At 43.8% G+C, this 20872-nt stretch overlaps 1 protein-coding gene across 7 annotated transcripts in view; it reads right to left on the bottom strand.

The window, feature by feature from the left end:
* Positions 1 to 20872, bottom strand: part of HDA14 (histone deacetylase 14) — a 459743-nt gene that overhangs the window by 65309 nt on the left and 373562 nt on the right. For all 7 annotated transcript variants that reach the window (XM_089416198.1, XM_089416197.1, XM_089416192.1 and 4 more), the window contains one exon: positions 10276 to 10332. In XM_089416198.1, coding sequence (XP_089272324.1) covers positions 10276 to 10332 — 57 coding nt within the window. The remainder of the gene's footprint in view (positions 1 to 10275; positions 10333 to 20872) is intronic.

The raw sequence follows: 20872 nt of genomic DNA, 5'->3' as shown, positions 1-20872 counted from the left end.
ATGAGAGGGAAAATCGAAGGCTTAGTGAGGGACCCACAAAGGAGAGAAAAATGAGGGAAAAAGGCTCCACGAAATCTATAAAATGGAGGCAGCACTCTTCATTTGACATCTTTGGCATATCGAATTTCTTCTTATTTGCTCGAGTTGCTTACCTGGGTCACTTGTTGTTTAGCACGAGTTTTTCGAACGAAGAACACACCCTTTCTTTGGGGGACTTTCACTGCCACCCTAGAGAGGTTCTTCCATAATCTTCTGGAGGCGATTTTCAATGTGATTTCCAGTGTTTGCATTCAGAGTTTTTCCGGTGGTACATATTTCTGGAGGAAGCTGTGGCGAAAATAAAGTTGAGGTCCTTTGCATTCTTGTTAAAATTGGCAACTAGGGCCAAACTTCATGTGGGTCATCTTATTCATGGCTGATAATATTTTTTTTAGATTCCTCTCGTCGAGAGGTGTAGGATTGATATAAAGATCATCCGATTCCGATAAGTATTTATGGAGATATGAATTTACTTTGATTATGGAATTATTATCAAACCGACCTACAACTCATGTAGGCTCAAAAGCCCAACAGTGGCATCTATTCAAACATCATCAGTTCTGTATAAATACAAGAGGACTTTTCTTCATTTGCACTCACTCATCTCATCACATCTCTCTCTCTCTCTACTGCGCAGAAAAGAGTCTCTTCTCTTCTGCGTAGAAAAGGGTCCCTCCCTCACATATGTGACACCGGAAGCTACTGAAACTGAAGTTGCAACTGCAGAAGTAAAGATTAACTTATGTGGACTAGAAGATCTCCTCATCTGAACTGCGATGTAGGTTCATCTGAACCTCCTCTGGAAGCCGGAACTTTGGTGGTGGAATCAAGTCAATCCGACGGACAGTTTGCAAGATATCAACTGCCCTAGTTTGAAGGAAGCTGTTGAAACTGAAGCTATAACTGCAAAAGTAAAGTTTGACCTGCGTGGACTAGACGATCTTCTCATCTGAACTTCGTTGTAGGTTCATCTGAACCTCCTCTAGAAGCCGCAACTTTTGGTGGTGGAATCAAGTCAATTTGACGGACGGTTTGCAAGACATCGACTGCCCTAGTTTGAAGGAAGCTGCTGAAACTGACGCTGCAACTACAAAAGTGAAGTTTGACCTGCGTGGACTAAAAGATCTCCTCATTTGATCTTCGTTGTAGGTTCATTTGAACCTCCTCTGGAAGCCATAACTTTTGGTGGTGGAATCAAGTCAATCCGACAGACGGTTTGCAAGATATCGACTGCCCTAATTTGAAGGAAGTTGTTGAAACTGAAGCTGCGACTGCAGAAGTGAAGTTTGACCTGCGTGGACTAGAAGATCTCCTCATCTGAACTGCACTGTAGGTTCATCTGAACCTCCTCTGGAAGCCGCAACTTTTTGTGGTGGAATCAAGCTGATCCGACGATCGGCTTGTGAGATATCGACTGCCCTAGTTTTGATGATGAAGCCACTAATGCTGAAGCTGTTGACCTAGGGTTTGCTACTATTGATATAAATCAGATTTATTGTACTATTTCTCTCTGTTGAATTATTGAAGATAAAAAAAAATTGATCAAAGGGTTTCCCCACACATTGTGGGGTTTGTCCCTGGCTAGCTGCCACATCTTGTGTCTCTTGTCTTGGCTTGCTTTCTGTCGATCATTTAATGTTCTATCTGCACTTTACTTTATGTACATGTGATTGCTAATCTGTGGAATATTATAAGAAAAAGAAGTAAATTGTTATAAGCATAGAACATACCATAACTTAACATGGCATCAAAGCTGAGGTGAAGACAAAGCCCAAGCAAGAGCAAGAGAAATCACCTAAGAGAAGATAGGCAAGGCTATCCTAAAAGAACTATGGGGTCCTCAACACTCTTTCCTGCCGAAGACAAGCTCCGTGAGAATGCTGACTATCACGGATGGAAGATATCTATCGATCAAACCCTAGAAGATCAAGGAGTGTTGGACCATGTAAGAGGAAATATTGTTGAGCCTCCATCAAATGCATCTGTCGTTGCCAGGTACAAATGGAAAACCGGAGAAGTCAAAACAAAGAAGATCATCCAGGACTCTATCGGCAAGCACTTGGTGGGCCTACATCTCCGACCTGAACACCTCCAAGGAAATCTACGATAGACTGGTGAGTTTATTTAAAGTCAATGATGCAAATCACGTTTTGTTTCTTAGAAATAAGCTAAGGGAAATCAAGAAGGGTAAAGATGAGAGTATGCAAGCATACTTCTTAAGAATCACTGAGATCAAGAACTATCTCCTATCTATTGGGGAGACTATTACTGATAGGGAAATGGCACTCGCGACACTTGGAGAATTACCATCCGAATGGTACGTGTTCAGGACTACTCTTCTGAACAATCATGTAATTCCTAGTTTCAAGGAATTAATGGCTAGATGCATTCTAGAAGAAACAAGGGTAGAAGAGCAAGAAATGCCCTTGCCTAAAGGTCCTCCTGCTGCCTTTTTCTTCTCATGCTAAGAAAAGAAATAATTCCGAGTCTAAATCGAAAAGAAGGGCTAGACCTAACGGTGGAAGAAAAGGACGATGTTACATTTGCAATAAAGCAGGTCACTATGCAAGGGAATGCCCTGATAGAAAGGACTCTCACCGTGACGATGATAAAAATCCCTCTCATGGTAATCAAAGGGATGGAAAATTCAATACCAAAGGTAAAAGGAATGTTGGAAATCAAGGAAGAGGACAACCATTCAAGAAGGCTAGAAATTCCAGGATGTATTAAATGCACTTGACCTCTGAAAGAACCTGGTGTCGATCTCGGCAATGGAAGACAAAGGCTACAAGGTAACCTTCAGCGATGGCAAGCTACATATATGGAAAAATAATGTTAAAGATGCCTTTACTCTTGGGTTTCGTGTTGATTCATTATATCAGGTCAATGGAAGTCCGCTAGGTGTCATGTCTTATGACACATCTCTTCAATCCGAACTTTGGCATCGGAGGTTTGCCCACCTTCATTACAAAGCTCTACCCGATGTAAGACAGATGGTAACAGGGATGCCCGAATTCCAAGTAGAGAAAGAAGGTGTATGTCCGGGATGTGCCGAAAGAAAGCCCAAAAGGGGACCATTCCCTTCAAGTCAAAGCAAGACCTCCAATATATTACAACTAGTTCACTCAGACATATCTGGTATGATGCCTGTGAACTCCTTGGGAGGATATTCATATTATCTTACTTTTACAGATGACTATTCTCAAAAGACCTGGATATACTTCTTGAAAATGAAGAATGAAGTGTTCTCTTGGTTTCGACATTTCAAAGCCCTGTTCGAGAATCAAACCGAAAAGAAGATCAAGATCTTAAGAACTGATAATGGGACTGAATATGAATCTAATGAGTTCCATGATTTTTGTAAAGAGGCTGGCATCAAGAGGGAGACTACTACACCATATACTCCTGAACAGAATGGTGTGGCAGAAAGGAAGAACCGCATGATTATGGAAGTTGTTCGGGCCATGCTACATGATCAAAGACTTCCAAAGTTTCTATGGGCTGAAGCTGCAAACGTTGCCGTATATGTACAAAATCGATGCCCTCATCAAGCATTGGGTTCCAAGACTCCTGAAGAAAAGTTCACCGCCGGTCAAAGGGAAGTCGTAATTAGTCATGATGTCATCTTTGACGAAGATATGGCTCTCAGCAAGGTGAACAATCTTCCGAGTTTGAGGAGCTCTCAAGAAGCCGACACCAGGGAACCGAAAGAAAAGGATGATGAATCAATGCCTGATGTAGAAGAACCCCATGGATCCGTTTGATCCTCCTCCACATGAGCCTTCCTCTTCTAGGAAGAGGCCTTCATGGCTTAAGGGGCTACTTGATGATGTTGAAGGATATGCTGCACCCCGAGGAACCTTTCATGAGAGTAAGAAACCTAATAGGTATCAGGGATACCTGACCATCATGAGCACGATCATACAAAATGAGCCTTCATCATTCTCAGATGTCGTCAAGCATCAAGTATGGAAGGATGCTATGACCATTATGGAGAATGATGTCTAGGAAGTAGTTCCCAGACCCCAGGACAAGACAATTGTTACTTCAAAATGGCTTTACAAGATAAAGCTGCAGCAGATGGAAGTACGGAATAGTATAAGGCTCGTTTTGTTGCATGTGGTTTCTCCCAAAAGGAAGGTATAGACTATGATGTGATATTTGCACCTGTTGCCAAATATACGACCATCTGCTCGGTCATAGCCCTTGTGGCTTCACAAGGATGGAACCTACATCAAATGGATGTCAAGACTGTGTTCTTGCACAGTTCGATCAAAGAAGAGGTCTATGTGGAGCAACCCAAAGGATTTGAGATTTGTGATTGAAAATCTCATGTATGTAGGTTGAAGAAGGCTCTCTATGGGCTGAAGAAAGCACCCCGAGCATGGTATGAGAGGATTGATAGCTACTTGATGAAGCTGGGATTCACTAGGAGTGAAGCTGATCCTAACCTTTACCTTAAGGTTGAAGATGACAAGCCTCTCATACTGGTGTTGTATGTGGATGACCTCTTTCTAACAAGTGCAGACCCTCTCATTCACAAATGTAAGATGGAGTTGGCTTCTGAATTTGAAATGAAGAATCAAGGACTTGAAGTGTGGCAGAAGCCAAGGGAAATTTTCCTATCTCAAGGGAAATATGTGGTGAAGATTCTAAAAAGATTTGGTATGGTGGACTGCAACCTGTGACTACCTCGAGGATCTTAACGTTCAGAAGTTATATGGTAATGATGTCGGACCAGATTTGGGAAATGCCACTGAGTTTCAAAAACTCATTCGCGTTGATGTTCTTGGTGAACCTTCGTCTGAACATATGTTTTGCAGTTAGCATTGTGAGCTCATATTTGGTTGAGCCTCAACTAGATTGGTGCCAAGAATCTTCTGAGATGTTTTCAGGACACAATCTCTCATGGATTGAGATACACTGTCAGAAATATGAAAATGCATGATTATACGAATGCTGATTAGGCAGGTAGTGTGAAGGATCACTGGAGTACTTTTTAGTGTTGTTTCTCTTTGGATTCTGCTTCGATATAATGGATGAGCAGGAAGCAGAAGTCGGTTGCCATAAGCACCGCCGAGACCGGATACATATCTACGAGTATGATCTCGTATGAAGTTGCTTGGTTGGGGAAGCTCTTCAGTGAGCTGTTTGAACACATACCACTGTGATTCTCTGTAACAACCAGAGGTGGGATTCGATTATTGAGGAATCCCATATTCGTCGATTGCTCCAGCAGATAGACATCATCTGGGATATGGTAAGCCGATGAGCAAGGAGGTTCCATCGCATTAAGATGATGTACAGGTCGATATACCTTGTCAAAGTCCCGAGGAAAGATCTAATCTATGGTTTTCCCAAACAACTTGGAGTCGTCAAGAAACCCTTGTACAAGGGTCCTGCATGTTGCATACATAGAGCTCTGGGAGCTCAGAGGGCTTGCAGTTCTTACTGGAGCAACATATGACCACAGGGTGACTCACCCTCCCCTAGTGATGGGCACTGGAACAAGATGATTCGCTCTTTTGTGGAACAGGATGATTCACTCTCCTGTGTAGCAGGATGATTAGTTCTCTTGTGAGGCTTGGATTGATGTGTTCTCCATGGCGATTGTAGCAGGATTGATGTGTTCTCCTGTGAGGCTTCTATTGATGTGTTCTCCATGGCGATTGTAGCAGGATTGATGTGTTCTCCTGTGAGGCTGGATTGATGTGTTCTCCATCGCGATTGTAGCAGGATTGATGTGTTCTCCTGTGGGACGGGATTGATTAAGTTCTCCCGTCGAGGCATCCTACCCATGCAGTCTACGACTCATGGGAAGTACCTCTCATTTGATCAATGAGCAGGGAAATGAAGTTAGGGACCATAGTAGTACCGATGGACGCATCGTTGTATCTACCGTAATCCCTACGCTAGGATGACCTCCATTGATCTAGGATCAATGATATTGGTCTGGGACCAGTGGTAGGAGTTTTACCATACTATGACACTAACTTCGGGTCGGTTGAGACCGGTCTAGGACCAGTGGTACATACTCTGAGACTGACTTCGTGTCAGTACAGTACTGGTCTAGGACCAGTGAGAGTGGTACATACTATGACGCTAACTTCGGGTCGGTTGAGACTAGTTTGGGACCAATAGTACACTCTCTGAGACTGCGATACTGGTCTGGGACCAGTGGTAGGAGCGGTACTTACTATGAAGCTGACTTCAGGTTGGTTGAGATTGGTCTGGAACCAGTGGTAAGCACTTTGAGACTGACTTTGAGTCAGTGGAGGATGATACTGGTTTGGGACCAGTGGAGTTGTACTCACTATGATGTTGACTTCAGGTTGGTTGAGACTGGTTTGGGACCAGTGGTACATACTCTGAGACTGACTTTGAGTCAGTATGATACATCCTCGATCATTTCTTCTTCTTCATAATTCGGACAAAAGCAGAGCAGAATAGATCAAAGCAGAGCAGCACAAAACAGAGCAGAGCGGTACAGATTAGTACAGGGCAGAACAAGACAAAGCAGAACAGGAAGAATAGAGCAGAGCAGGGCAACGGTCAGGCTGTACAGGGCAGTGCATTTGATGGATGAATAGTAACGACCGATAGACAGATTGTAGATGAAGTTCTCCCTAGTTGAGAGGGAGTGTTAAAATTGGCAAATAGGCAAAACTTCATGTGGGTCATCTTATTCATGGCTAATAATATTTTTATTAGATTCCTCTCATCGAGAGGTGTAGGATTGATATAAAGATCATCCGATTCCGATAAGTATTTATGGAGATATGAAATTATTTCGATTATGGAATTATTATCAAGCCGACCTACAACTCATGTAGGCTCAGAAGCCCAACAGTGGCATCTATTCAAACATCATCAGTTGTGTATAAATACAAGAGGACTTTTCCTCATTTGCACTCACTCACCTCATCACATCTCTCTCTCTCTACTGCGCAAAAAAGAGTCTCTTCTCTACTGCGCAAAAAAGAGTCTCTTCTCTACTGTGCAGAAAAGGATTTCTTCCTCACACATGTGAAGTCGGAAGCTGCTGAAACTAAAGCTGCAACTGCAGAAGTAAAGATTTACCTGCGTGGACTAGAAGATCTCCTCATCTGAACTGCGTTGTAGGTTCATCTGAACCTCCTCTGGAAGCTGCAACTTTTGGTGGTGGAATCAAGTCAATCCAACGGACTGTTTGCAAGATATCGACTGCCCTAGTTTGAAGGAAGCTGCTGAAACTGACGTTGCAACTGCAGAAGTGAAGTTTGACCTGCGTGGACTAGAAGATCTCCTCATCTGAACTTCGTTGTAGGTTCATATGAATCTCCTCTGGAAGCTACAACTTTTGGTGGTGGAATCAAGTCAATCCGATGGATGGTTTGCAAGATATCGACTGCCCTAGTTTGAAGGAAGCTGCTAAAACTGAAGCTGCAACTGCAGAAGTGAAGTTTGACCTATGTGGACTAGAAGATCTCCTCATCTAAACTTCGTTGTAGGTTCATCTGAAACTCCTCTGGAAGCCACGACTTTTGGTGGTGGAATCAAGTCAATCCGACGGACGGTTTGCAAGATATCGACTGCCCTAGTTTGAAGGAAGCTGCAATTCCAGAAGTGAAGTTTGCCCTACATGGACTAGAAGATCTCCGCATCTGAATTGCGCTATAGGTTCATCTGAACCTCCTCTGGAAACCGCAACTTTTGGTGGTGGAATCAAGCCGATCCGACGGTCGGTTTGTGAGATATCGACTACCCTAGTTTTGATGATGAAGTCGCTAATGCTGATGTTGCTGATCTAAGGTTTGCTACTACTGATATAAATCAGATTTATTGTACTATTTCTCTCTGCTGAATTATTGAAGATAAAAGAAGATTTGATCAAAGGGTTTCCCCACACATTGTGGGGTTTGTCCCTCGCTAGCCGCCACATCTTGTGTCTCTTGTCTTGGCTTGTTTTCTATCGATCATTTAATGTTCTATCTGCACTTTACTTTATGTACATGTGATTGCTAATATGTGGAATATTATAAGAAAAAGAAGTAAACTGTTATAAGCATAGAACATACCATAACTTAACAATTCTTTAGAGGTGCTATTGTCGGGAGAAATTCTAGGAGAGAAGCTTTGGTGATTTTCTACTCACTTGGGTGAGTTTTTGCGCTGAAGGTGATAACTTTATTGAATGAAGATTTCACACTTCCTGGGCCAACGCAAAAGGCAGAGATTGGGCACACGTGGGAGGTGGAGACTCAGCCATTGAGCATGATCCTTGTTGGGAAAGATAAGGGAAGCATTAGTGGAGGCAATTGCTACCTTTCCGGAGCGTTTGGTGTTGATTTGGGGTAGCATCAGATGTGCTCTAGCCTCGAAACTTGGTGGAGAGGCTAAGGCACATGAGATCCCCAATACTCAGAAATGGTTTGGGTAGATTCTAAATAGTTTGAGAGATATTAAAATAATTAGTATTTTTAATGGAGTCCCTAAGTCTAAATTTAGGGAAAATAAAATATTAATGTGTATTAATATAAAGCTGTGTTAGAAGGGTCCAAAAGTTATGGATCAAGCCAGAGTTAATCTTAGCCGTTGATTAGGGACTTAATCTCGGTCGTTCATTTGGCAACAAGAAAAGCATATAAGGAGGCTTGAGGATCACTTGGAGAATACACTAGAGTGATCAGTCATTCTATTCTCTAGAGTGGGGTTTGCTAAGAGAGATAGAATCAGTGATCAGCAACGAGGGGCAGTGAATATAGAAACAGAGAGGCAGAGAGGGTACCAGGAGAATCAGCGCAGACGCTGGGAGAGAGGGACGCAGAGCCAGCCAGAGGTCACACAGAGCCAACTAGGGCCCACGCAGAAGCAACCAGGAGCTACGCGGTGCCTCAGAGAGCCAGCGTGGATGATGCCGGGGTTATTGCGCTGACATTGGGCCAGGAAGGGCTGACGCAGTCCCTAGAGGCAGACGTTGGGGTTTTCGTGGGGCAGAATGGAGATGGGCGCTATCGGAGTGTTTATCCGGGGTTTTAGCCGGAATATCAGCTTCCGAATAGAGAGGTACTACTGCCGAGATTATTCTCTGTTGGGTGAGCTGGTTTTGGCACCCAGATTATATTCAGAAACTGCATAATAATAAAACACTCAAATAGCTGCACCGGTTTCCCTACATTGGGTTTTTCTAGGGACATTGGTCCAAAAATAATTGTCACTTGTGTGCTTGTTTTTCCTTCAGTTGATGATCTGTAATGTGTTGAGCATATACTTGTATTTATTTCCAGTGTTTACATGGTAAATAACTTGTTAGTTAACAGAACAAGTAGGCAGGAATAAATCAGTGACGTACATGAAGGGTTTCGAACAATTAGGCTTAGAAATTCCAACATTTCGCGAGGATTTTGCTGGAGTATTAACAGTAAATGTGTTTGAGTAGTTCTGGAGGGCATAAAGCTTTTTGGGGGTCGATTTTGGAAGGTCAAAATCCGGCCAAACCCATTTATGGGTTATTCTGGGTTTTCTGAGAGGAGTCCGTGGTTAAAATTTCAAAATTTTCCGAACGATATTCAGGCCTGAAATCCTAATTATTATAATAGGGTGAATTGCTAGTTAGCTAAGGAATTTGCACCATTTTGTGGGTTCGACTTTGACTAGGAGATAGGCCAAACCCTTTCTGGGTTTTTCTGGGTTTTTGGTGGAGAGCTCAAGATTAATTTGGTGGAACTTTATGAGCACTTTTGAAGGCTCAAACAGGGGTTTCTTTCAGCAAGCAATTGCAGAATTTCTAAGGCCAGCGCAGAACATTGAGGAGAAGTCTTCCCTTTTCATCCGGGCAACATTTTTCTCACCTAGGATTGTCTAGCTTGCTTGGCAAGCCAAGTGCACACATCCCATGCATTGTACTCTCCTTCGATAATAAAATGGCTCAGTTCTGATGCAATTTTATGGGTGTTTAATTGTTGTATGAATTTTTCTGTGTCATATATGTATTTTGTTTGTTTAACACTGTTATTTCCTTTTTGGAACATTACAAAATATGATGTGATAGAATGAACATGTATGAGAGGAGACAACTAACAGAAATTCAATGATACATATCTATTACAACCTGCCATATCAAGGTCTGCAGAATTGGCATGCTACTATTTAACAATCAATATAATTTAATATACACAATCAAATAGCAGTGAATCATTGGGCAATAGATTTTATTAACAAAATTGGAAAGAGAGATGGAAAGTTAACAAAACTCACCACCAAATCAGTAACAGTAATTCCTGCCCCTGCTGCGAGCATGGATTCAGAAAAGGTCTGTAAAATATACAATCAGAATACATTTTTGAGATAATAATGTGTAACATGAATAATTACATTACTTTATTCAAAGATAGGCCTCAAAATATTTAGAAGAAAGAAAGGTTATCTTAATGTCTAGATTCTATAGATAGAGAGAAGCCAATAATAGCGCTGTTGTAGTACATCATAATATTCCATCTGCATTAGTGAGGGGGCATGACCCCATGCCCTCTAAAAGAAAGAAACTAAAAGATAATTAACTGGAAATAAAAGCACAAATCAAACAAAACTACATATCATAATGAATTAGAGAAAGGATGGGCAAACAATATATAGCACTAATATAAGATTGCATAGTTTTATCAAAGTCCACATGTGGCAAAAATAGGCCAATAACTCTTTTTGTTTTTAGATGAAAAGAACTCTGGTTTAACTTTATATAATGTACCAGTAAATTTTCCTGATAAGCATGCTAAATTTACATATGCAATCACTTCAAAATTTCAAATTGAGATATACCATACCAAACTAGAGAGTATGTAAGACTTTATACATAAAACTTATGTTCAAGAAAAGAGATTCAGGGATATGCTCACATATGCTGCCCATTTGTAAATATCTTATCAATACAACAGTAGCAAGTGTGTTCAGCTAAAGCCTCAAAAACACAAAGACTTTCTAATGCTAAGTAATATTGAGCCTTCTTGCATGATTGTTTTTTCCTCCAGATATACAAAGTGCATATAACCATTATCATCTGTAAGGCCCTTTTTAGACAGTGAATCAGCTACAGAATTAGACTCCCTGAAGATGTGTTGAAAAGTAATCTGATGAAAGGACTGCTTGAGGAAATTGATGTGGGATATCTAGCTGCTAAGTTTTGGAGGGGAAAAATCTGTGTTGGCCGAAACCCCTTCAATGAGGGACTTGGAGTCTCCATATACATGAATAGTATCTATAAACAATCTCCTGGAGAACCATAGAAGTCCCCAAAGTGCCAGTATCTTTGCCCGCATGTTTGTACCTGCACCTCCATTCCATGATATCTTATATTGTGACCTGTGATCTATCCTGAGCCATACACCACAACCACAGATACCTCTCTGAGCCGCTCCATCAAAATAACCTGCAGGATAAAGAATGTCAGGTGGGATGAGTCAGATCGATAGATCCTTATCCCTCTGTATGTTGTCACTTTGAGTATCCATCCACCTCCAAACGTTGAAAGTGATTCTGTGAATATCAATCATGAAGTCCTCAAATATATAACCATTCCTGGCACGCCAGATTTCCTAGAAAGTGAATAGTGGGGTGGCCTGATATTTACCCCCACGCTCGATCCACCAAACTAGGCATTGTTCTATGGACTGGAAACTTATAAAAGGGATGTTGAGTTGAAGTAGTATGCTTCTCCAAACCTGTAACGCCATGGGACACTCCAAGAAAAGATGTACATTTGTCTCCATCGAGTCCCTGCATAGTGGGCATCTACCAGGCCCATGTATACCTCTCTTTCGGAGATTTTCCCAGGTCAGAGTTTTGTTGTGCCAAACCAACCAAGTGTAAAGAATAATCTTAATTGGGACATTCAGTTTCCAGATCTTATAGAACCAAACAAGATGAATAAAAGAGAAAAGTGTGCACATAATGTACTTGTAGGAGTCCACTACCTCTACCAAGTTACACCGTAACTTCCCTTCCCATGTAATGTAATCTCCCTCCTCAGTTCTACAAAGGCCTGTTCATTTTAATACATGTATGTAGCTATTCCATTCTTCTGCATGATGACCGACCAAACCAATATCTTCAGCATTTCTCCAAATAGGAAACTTGCCTCTCCATCGTATTACGACCTGTTCCAGGAAGAACTTAAGGAGTAACCTCTAGATTGTAATCTAACCATGGTGTCCTCAGTGAGGGGAGTTGCTGCCATCAATGTAATGTCCCAAATGGAAATTAGTAGTGATAAACAAAGCAAATCAAGCAAATCTAACACAAGAAATGACACATGCAATCAGGGAACCAGAAATGCTCCAGAAACATGCCAAAATGGGCAAAAATTTTCTATCAAATAATAGGAGTACAATGTATGATGGAAGGAATGCCCCTGGGCTTGCTCAAGGCAAGTTACAAGCCTCAAGTGTCAACAATGTCTACCCAACTGTTGTAGGACAACTCCTCTGCAAGAATCTACACTAGCCCTAGTGACACTGCACTGCTGGGTGGAAAAATTGAAGATTTCCCCAACCTTCGGTGCTCAAAAAATTCAACAAAATTTGCCCCGGTCCCTTCTCAACAAACCCACCAAAACCCATAACGACTTTGGTCCAGTTATAACTCCTGAAATTGACCCCCAAATACCATAACCTTTGTTGTGGCTAAAACCTGCATATACAACACAAATGCAGCATAATACAGAAAAAAAAAAAAGCCCCTTAGAGACATCCTTGGATTGCTGACAAGACTAGTGCCTGTTGATTTGGGGTAGCATCGGATGTGCTCTAGCCATGAAAATTGGTGGAGAGGCAAAAGCACATGAGATCTCCAAGACCCATAAATGGTTTGGACAGATTGTACCCGGTTTGGGAGATATTAAAATAATTAATATTTTTAATGGAGTCCCTAAGTCTAAACTTAGGAAAAATAAAATATTAATGGGTATTAATAGAAAACTGGATTAGAAGGTTCCAAAAGTCATGGATCAAGCCAAATCTAATCTTAGCCGTTGATTAGAGATTTAATCTCGGTCATTGATGGACCAACGAGAAAAGTATAAGAGGAGGCTTGAGGGTCAGTTGGGGAATACACCAGAGTGATCAGTCATTCATTTTGCTAGAGCAGGGTTGCTAAGCAAACTTGAATCAGTGATCAGCAGCGAGGGGTAGTGAGTACGAGGCAGAGAGGCAGGGACAATACTGTGAGACTAGCACAGAAGCGGAGAGAGCCAAAGCAGCAGTCAGTCCAAGCTACGCAGAACCCAGCAGAGGCAGCTCAGAGCCCAGAGAGATTGCATCATCCATGCAGAGGGCGGAGGGAGTGACGCAGAGGCTCCCAGAGGCTGCACAATGCCTTAGAGGGCTGACACAGGTCAGCATGAGGCTAACGCAGAGGCCAGAAGGGCCAGCTCTAAGTTTTAGTTGTACCGGAGAGGGTTTCATGGGACAGGTTTTCTAAATACCTATTTCCGAATATAGAGATATTGTTGTTGTGTATTTTTTTCTATCAGGTGAGCCGGTTAGGCACCCAGTTGTACTCAAGGAAATACTGCATAATAATAAACCCTCTGAATAGCTGCACCGGTTTTCCCGCATTGGGTTTTTCTGGGGACATTTGTCCAAAAATAACGGTGTCACTTGTGTGCTTGTTTTCTTTCAGTTGATGATCTGTAGATGTTGATATTGTACTTGTGATTATTTTCTGTATTTACATTGTAAATAACTTGTTAAGTAATTAAACAAGTAGGTGAAATAAACCAGATAGTACAGGAAGAATTTCTAGCGGGTTAGACTTAGAAATTCCAACAGTGCCTAGGGTCATCCAAATCAGTGTGTTTCAAATGACTTTTGAATAACAAGAGACATCACCTATGTTTCAAACATGAACACGAAAGAGTGGTTCTTCTTCCCAAAGATGTAAGCCAATGATATAAGCCTTGATAAACAGAAGTAGATTTCAGAAACAAAACAAGACAGTGGAGGCCTTGCCCTTCAGAACATCACAGTTTAATCAAATTGTTTTAAATTAAATGATAACGGACAGTGAGGAAAGCAACTCAGAATTACGGAGCTTACAACACCAAGAAATTTATACACATAGCATGAGCCTGGAACCATAAAGTTGATCTACTTTCTGAGTTAAAAAATGAGTGTTGAACAGACAATAGAAGAAAGATGACTTCGCATCATACAGTGCTGGAAATGTAATTTCGAACCCTCAAACAGGCATGTGCATTTAAAGAAATACAAATGAATCTGCAGGAGAATTTAAAGACATTACAATGCTTATTGATGCATGAATAGGAGGACTGAGGAACAAATAGACAAGTAATTTTACAACACAAACAAGCTGCAAAGTTCAAAAGGAGGAATCACTGCTAATCTGTGGTTTTCTGAAAATCTACAAGCTATCACGAGTTACATAATCGACCCTTTTCTCTCTGATTTTCAAACGCTTTTACAATATCAGGACCCCCTATTTATAAGAGGGGGATGACCAAGACATTAATGATTTTTACAGTAGCATTCATGGGCCGAGGGCTTCTTTGTCGATCCGGTTTCCTTCTCAGTCGACGAAGGAGATCGTCTTCAACCTTTGTTGCCTCTTTGAACTCTTAAACACGATCTAGAAATCTTTGGAGTAAATGAGCAGAGATGTAATATTCCTAATTAGCCATGGCTAATTGGAATATTCAATTTTTCTCAATTTTGCCTTCTATAGCTACTTATAAATAAAAAGGTGAGGAGAGGGGGACATACTCACTTCATGAATAAAGACACTCCTTAGTAGCACAACGTTGTAACTTAAAAGGTGAGCCAAGGGGGGCCAAAGAACCACGTAGAGGAGGGACCCACGTAGACACTTGGAGTGACTGCGCAGATGGTGAGAAACACGTGGCAAGAGGAAAGCTACGTTGGAGGAGGTGAGCCTTGCGATTGAGAGAGGCCAATGCTATAAAGGAGAGAGGAGCCTCCTCATTTCGGCATTCGATTATGTGCATTTGAGCTAGTCACTTCGACTTAGAGCACGTTGGTTGTTTAGCTAGTCTGCAGCACTGTTTAGTGCATTGAGTGTCTCCGTTCGGAGATCTCACCCTTAGCCCCGGGGGACTTCGAGTGCCTGCTCGGGCAAGGTATTTCCATCAGTATTCTTGCAATAGTTTTATCAGCATTTTGGCAGGAGGATTGAGCATCTTAGATGACTACGCAGTCTTGAGAGGGATGACGCAGTTCTTTCCGGCAGGAGTTCTGGATTGAGGTCTTGCAGGGGGGGATTTGTGCTAGAAGGTTGAGCAGGGGATCAGCCCTTGCATATTAGAGGATTTTGGCAGAGTTTCAGGTAGAGTTGTGGTGGGTCTATTTTAGTGGCAGCACAGAGCCTTGAGGGATTGTGTGGGTCCTGAAGGGGGCGATTTTCGGGGGTCAACCATTTCAGAAAAGCTTTCTGGGTTTTTCTGGGTTTCTTGAGTAGAGTCTGATTCCATAGCTTCAGCATTTTCTGAGGAGGGGAACAGCCCCAAATCCTCATTTGATTTCCAGCAGCAGTGGCAGCACGACAGTTCTCCAGCAGCTTGGATGCAGTTCAGAGAGAGGCCATTCCTTTGATATTCTAAGTGTATTTCTTCACTTGCCTTGTGCAAGTCAAGGTGCCATCTTTCTGGTCATCTCCTGTACTCATTCTATTACTCAGTATAATAAAATGGCTTAGCATTTCTTTTTGCATTTCTTGAGTATCTGCTTATATCTCTTGGTTATGTCGTTATATGTTGCACCATTGTTATTTTCATCACTTTGAGCTTCTCGGTTATTATATCATTTATACGTATTTGGTTGGAGTTCACTGGGGTTTGGGGAATATCTCAGAAACGGGATATTACAGTGGTATCAAAGCATAGATCTGGCTCAGCGTGTGGAGCTAGCAATCTATGACACCGGGGGAAAAGCCCTACATCTGTTACAGAGGTAGGAGATACAGAGACACTGGGCGTAGGTTGGAGAACACTTACGGAGAGGGAGACTGTGTTCCAGTGGTGGACGCAGAATAGGAGGAGCCTATGGTGGACGCAGAACAGAAGGAGCCTGTGGTGGACGCAGAGCAGGAGAATCCGATGGCAGATGATGACAGGAAGAGATTTGCGGACATGGTCCTCAAATTAGTACAAGCTCTGTCGAGGCAGATTGAGGTGATGGGGCAGAAATTCACGGCAGTAGAGGCTAGACAACGTGAGAGCCCACGGGTTTTCCAGGTTGGTGAGAGATCAAGTGCATCCCACCATTTGCCAGAGCAGTGTGATACTACTCAGCAGGTGGCCTCACATGCCCCTACACGCTCTACCATGCCCACTTTCTTAAGAGCAGACACGGGGGTCGGAGCCCAGCAGGAGGCAAAGCCCAGTCATATGGGTGATTATTTTGTAGAATACCAGGCCTATGGGCAGGAGTTTAGAGAGGCTCTCTCATTCAGAGACTTTGTTCAGCTCCAGTGGGATAGTAGACTTCGCGACCATCACAGAGGGTACTGGCATTATCATGATGGTGAAACCCACCGTGCAGCTAATAGATTCCACTTGCCTACGTTTGATGGTTCATCAAACAATTCAGCAAAGTCTTGGGTGGAGAAGCTGGACATTTACTTCCAGCTTAACCAGATGTCGAAGACGGACGCCATCAAGGTGGCGACATTACATTTGGATGGTGAGGCCCAGGATTGGTGGTTCCATGGGATGGTTACACTCGGACACTCCACAGTGACGACATATGCCGAGTTCACCAGGAGATTGATGGAGAGGTTTGACTAGAGGGATCCGGAACAACACTTTGTGGAGCTAACGAGGCTCAAACAGACTGGGAGCCAAGAGACCTACATTTCAGATTTTTTGAGGGTTTCAGTGATGGTGCCAGATCTGTCCACGGCACGAAGGATCTACATGTATGTTGAGGGGTTAGCAGAGCCACTTTGGGGTCTAGTCAGATCCGCTAGACCAACCACCCTTCAGGATGCTATTAGCAGGACTCGGGACTTACAGGATGTCTTACCCAGGACGCGGACACCTTACCCCCAGCGTTAGGCTTTTCAGCCTAAGGGGAAGGATGTGAGGATTTCTCCTCCGAAGGGGAATCCAGGACAAGTACAAATTGATGATGATGCCAAGAGGGAGTTGAAGAAGAAGCGGTTGTGCTTCACCTGTCAGGAGCTGTGGGCATCGGGACATAGATGTGTTGCTGGCAAAGCATATTTTATTGAGGTCTTCTTCGAGAGCAGCGGGGAAGAGGATGAGGAGGATGATGTGGAGGCAGGAGGTAGTCACGCCGCGCAAGATCGTTTGCCACCTCCACCACCAGTAGCGGGTGGTGCAGCTTTTACACCTACCGGAGGGGCCCTTGCAGCATTGCGAGGAGTTCCCAAGTATTTGACGTTGCGCGTACGGGGGACAGTATGTGGCCAGCGGGTATCAGTTTTGGTTGACAGTGGGGCAACCCACAACTTCATCGATGCACAGATGGTTGAGCAGAGAGGTATACAGACAGAGAGCTTCAATGGCTTTTCAGTTTAGGTCCCAGGAGATCAGACCATGTTGTGTGCTCGTTATGTTCCAGAGTTATCAGTGACGATGGGCACCTACACACTGACTGACCACTTTTTCGTGGTCGATATTCTAGACACCTACATGATATTGGGTGTTCAGTGGCTTATCACTCTAGGGAAGGTCACGACAGATTCAAAGACCCTAGAGATGGAGTGGGATGATGAGAAGACAGGGAGGCATGAGAAGATATGGGGACAGCACACATATCCACCTCAGACTGTTTCGGTTCATCGGATGGAGGCAGTCTTCCGAAAGGGAGACGTAGAGTGGGCAGTAGAGCTGCGTGCATCAGAGGCAGGGACTATAAGGCAGACAGTGCACCCAGAGATACAATCCATCCTTGACCGGTATGCCATAGTATTTGGGGAGATTCCGCCCAGATAACCACTAGACCAGGGGTTTGAGCACACCATTGAGCTTGAGCAGGGCATACATGCAATGATTACTACCCCCTATAGGCATCCCAAGGCCTATCGAGATGAGATTGAGCAGGCCATTCAGGAGTTGCTGGCTCTTGGGCACATTCGGCTGAGCACGAGTCCTTTTGCTTCTTCCATGGTGTTGGTCAAGAAGAAGGACGACACATTGAGGATGTGCATTGACTACAGGGCCCTGAACAAGAAGACCCTGAAGAACAGGTACCCCATACCCAGGATCGATGAGTTGAGAGGAGCCCGGTTCTTCTCAAAGATTGATTTGAGATCTGGGTACCATCAAATTCACGTGAGGGAACAGGACATTCCCAAGACCGCCTTTAGGTGTCACTATGGGCACTTTGGGTTTTTGGTGATGCCCTTCGGGCTAACCAACGCCCCAGCTACATTCCAGTCTTGCATGAATCACATCTTCCGCAGTCACTTGAGGAAGTTTGTGTTGGTATTCTTTGATGTATACTCATTTACAGCAGGACTTGGGAGGAGCATCTCCAGTATATTGAGATAGTGTTGCGCATCTTGGAGGAGCAGCAATTCTATGCCAAGCTCTCCAAGTGTGAGTTTGGATTGACGGAGATGTTGTACTTGGTACACATCATAGGGGTGGACGGAGTGAGAGTCCACGAGGAGAAGATTAGGGCCATCAGAGATTTGCTGGAGCCGAGGAACGTGACGAAACTTCGAGGATTCATTGGTATTTGTACTTACTATCGGAAGTTCGTCAAGAGTTTCTCACAGCTTGCTGCACCCCTGATGGATTTGACGAGGAAGGGGGTGTTCAGTTGGTCGGATACAGCACAGTGAGCCTTTGACAGGCTCAAGGAGGTGATGAGCAGCTGCCCAGTGTTTGTATTGCCAGATTTTTCGCAGCCATTTGTTTTGGAGTGTGATGCGTCGGGAGAGGGGATCGGCGCAGTATTGATGCAGGGAGGTCACCCTATAGCCTTTGAGAGCCGAAAGCTCCTTCCGCACGAGAGGTTGTATTCTATATACGACAAGGAGATGCTGGCCATCATGCATGCATTGGCCAAGTTCTGGCAGTATCTAGTGGGTAACAGGTTCAGGGTGAGGACTGATCACAACAGCCTTAGGTTCTTTTTGGAGCAGAAGCAACTACAAGAGAGGCAGCAGAAGAGGATCAGTAAGATCCAAGCATATGACTTTGACATTGAGTATGTCAAGGGTAAGAACAACGTGGTAGTGGATGCCCTTTCACGTAGACCAGCCACGTTGTTGCTTATGAGCTTGGACGCAGATTGGAGGACTCGACTCTTATTAGAGTACTCCAAGGACAGATTCGCATGTGAGGTTCTGGATGGGCAGGTGGCGGATGACAGGTACAGGGTGATTGATGAGATCATCTACTACAGGGACCGGATCTTCTGGACTGAGAGATCTCAGCTCAAGAAGAAGATACTTCAGGCATCACATGACTCACCATTGGCAGGCCATCAGGGGTTTATCAAAACCTATAGGGCAATTAGAGAGAGGTTCTCATGGAAGGGCCCCAAGGAGGACGTACTCCAGCATGGCCGGGAGTGCGACGTTTGCCAGAGGAACAAGGGGGAGATGAGCCATCCCGCAGGATTGTTGCAGCCTTTTCCCAATTCTGGAGGCGAAATGGGAGAGTATTTCGATGGACATCATCACAGGGTTGCCCATGGTGCAGGGCAAGGATTGTATCTTTGTCGTCGTTGATTGACTGACAAAGTACACACATTTTTTCGCCATATCCGCACACTACACAGCAGCACAGGTGGCCAAGCTGTTCTTCAGAGAGGCCTTCAGGCTACATGGTCTTTCCAAGACCATCATCAGTGACGAGGACAGCCGTTTCATGGGCGGGATTTGGCAGGAGCTTTTCCGGTTGGTCGGGACGGAGTTGACACCGAGTACTAGTTATCACCCACAGACGGACGGGCAGACAGAGATAGTTAACAAGTGGCTGGAGGGCTACTTGCGTAACTATGTCAGTGGGCAGCAGAGAGCATGGCTGAAGTGGCTGCATTTGGGGAGTACTGCTACAACACTACACATCACATGTCCATCTGTATGTCACCATTCTATGCTTTGTATGGATATCATCGTTTATCTTTTGCTGACGTGATGTTTGGTGCTAGCAAGGCTCCGAGAGCCGAGATTTGGATCCAAGAGAGTCAAGATATTCTCCGAGCTCTCAAGGATAATATGGCCACAGCGCAGAACCAGCAAAAGCTGTATGCTGACAGGCGTTGGGTGGAGAGACAATTTGAGGTAGGGGACCTGGTCTACCTACAATTACAGCCATACTGACAGTCGTCACTAAAGCAGAAGGGGGCTGAGAAGCTCAAGCCCTGCTTTTATGGGCCATACAGGGTGATACACAGGATTGGACAGGTTGCATATGAGTTGGAGCTGCCCCAAGGCAGCAAGATTCATAACATTTTTCATGTATCATGCCTGAAGAAGGCATTGGGGTAGCATGTGACAGTGATAGATGAGCTACCACCCACGGATGATGAGGGGCATTTGGTGTTGCAGCCAGAGGCTATTATTGATACCAGGGAGAGGCGGCTGCGAAGCAGGACAGTCCACGAATTGTTGGTGAGGTGGAAGAATTTACCGGATGAGGATGCCACTTGGGAGACTGAGAAGATTTTGCAGCATCCATCACTTCAGTTGCTTGAGGAGAAGCAACAATTTTCCGGGGGAGACTGTAATATTCCTAATTAGCCATGGCTAATTGGAATATTCGATTTTTCTCAATTTTGCCTTCTAGCTATTAATAAATAAAAATGTGAGGAGAGGGGGACATACTCACTTCATGAATAAAGACACT

This window comes from Pinus tabuliformis, chromosome 3_2 (genome assembly GCF_031772625.1).
Source record: "Pinus tabuliformis cultivar Carrire ecotype Pingquan chromosome 3_2, CPIR1, whole genome shotgun sequence".
Lineage (NCBI taxonomy): Eukaryota > Viridiplantae > Streptophyta > Pinopsida > Pinales > Pinaceae > Pinus > Pinus tabuliformis.
Note: the sequence above shows the minus strand (reverse complement) of the source record. Positions and strands in the feature narration are given on the sequence as shown.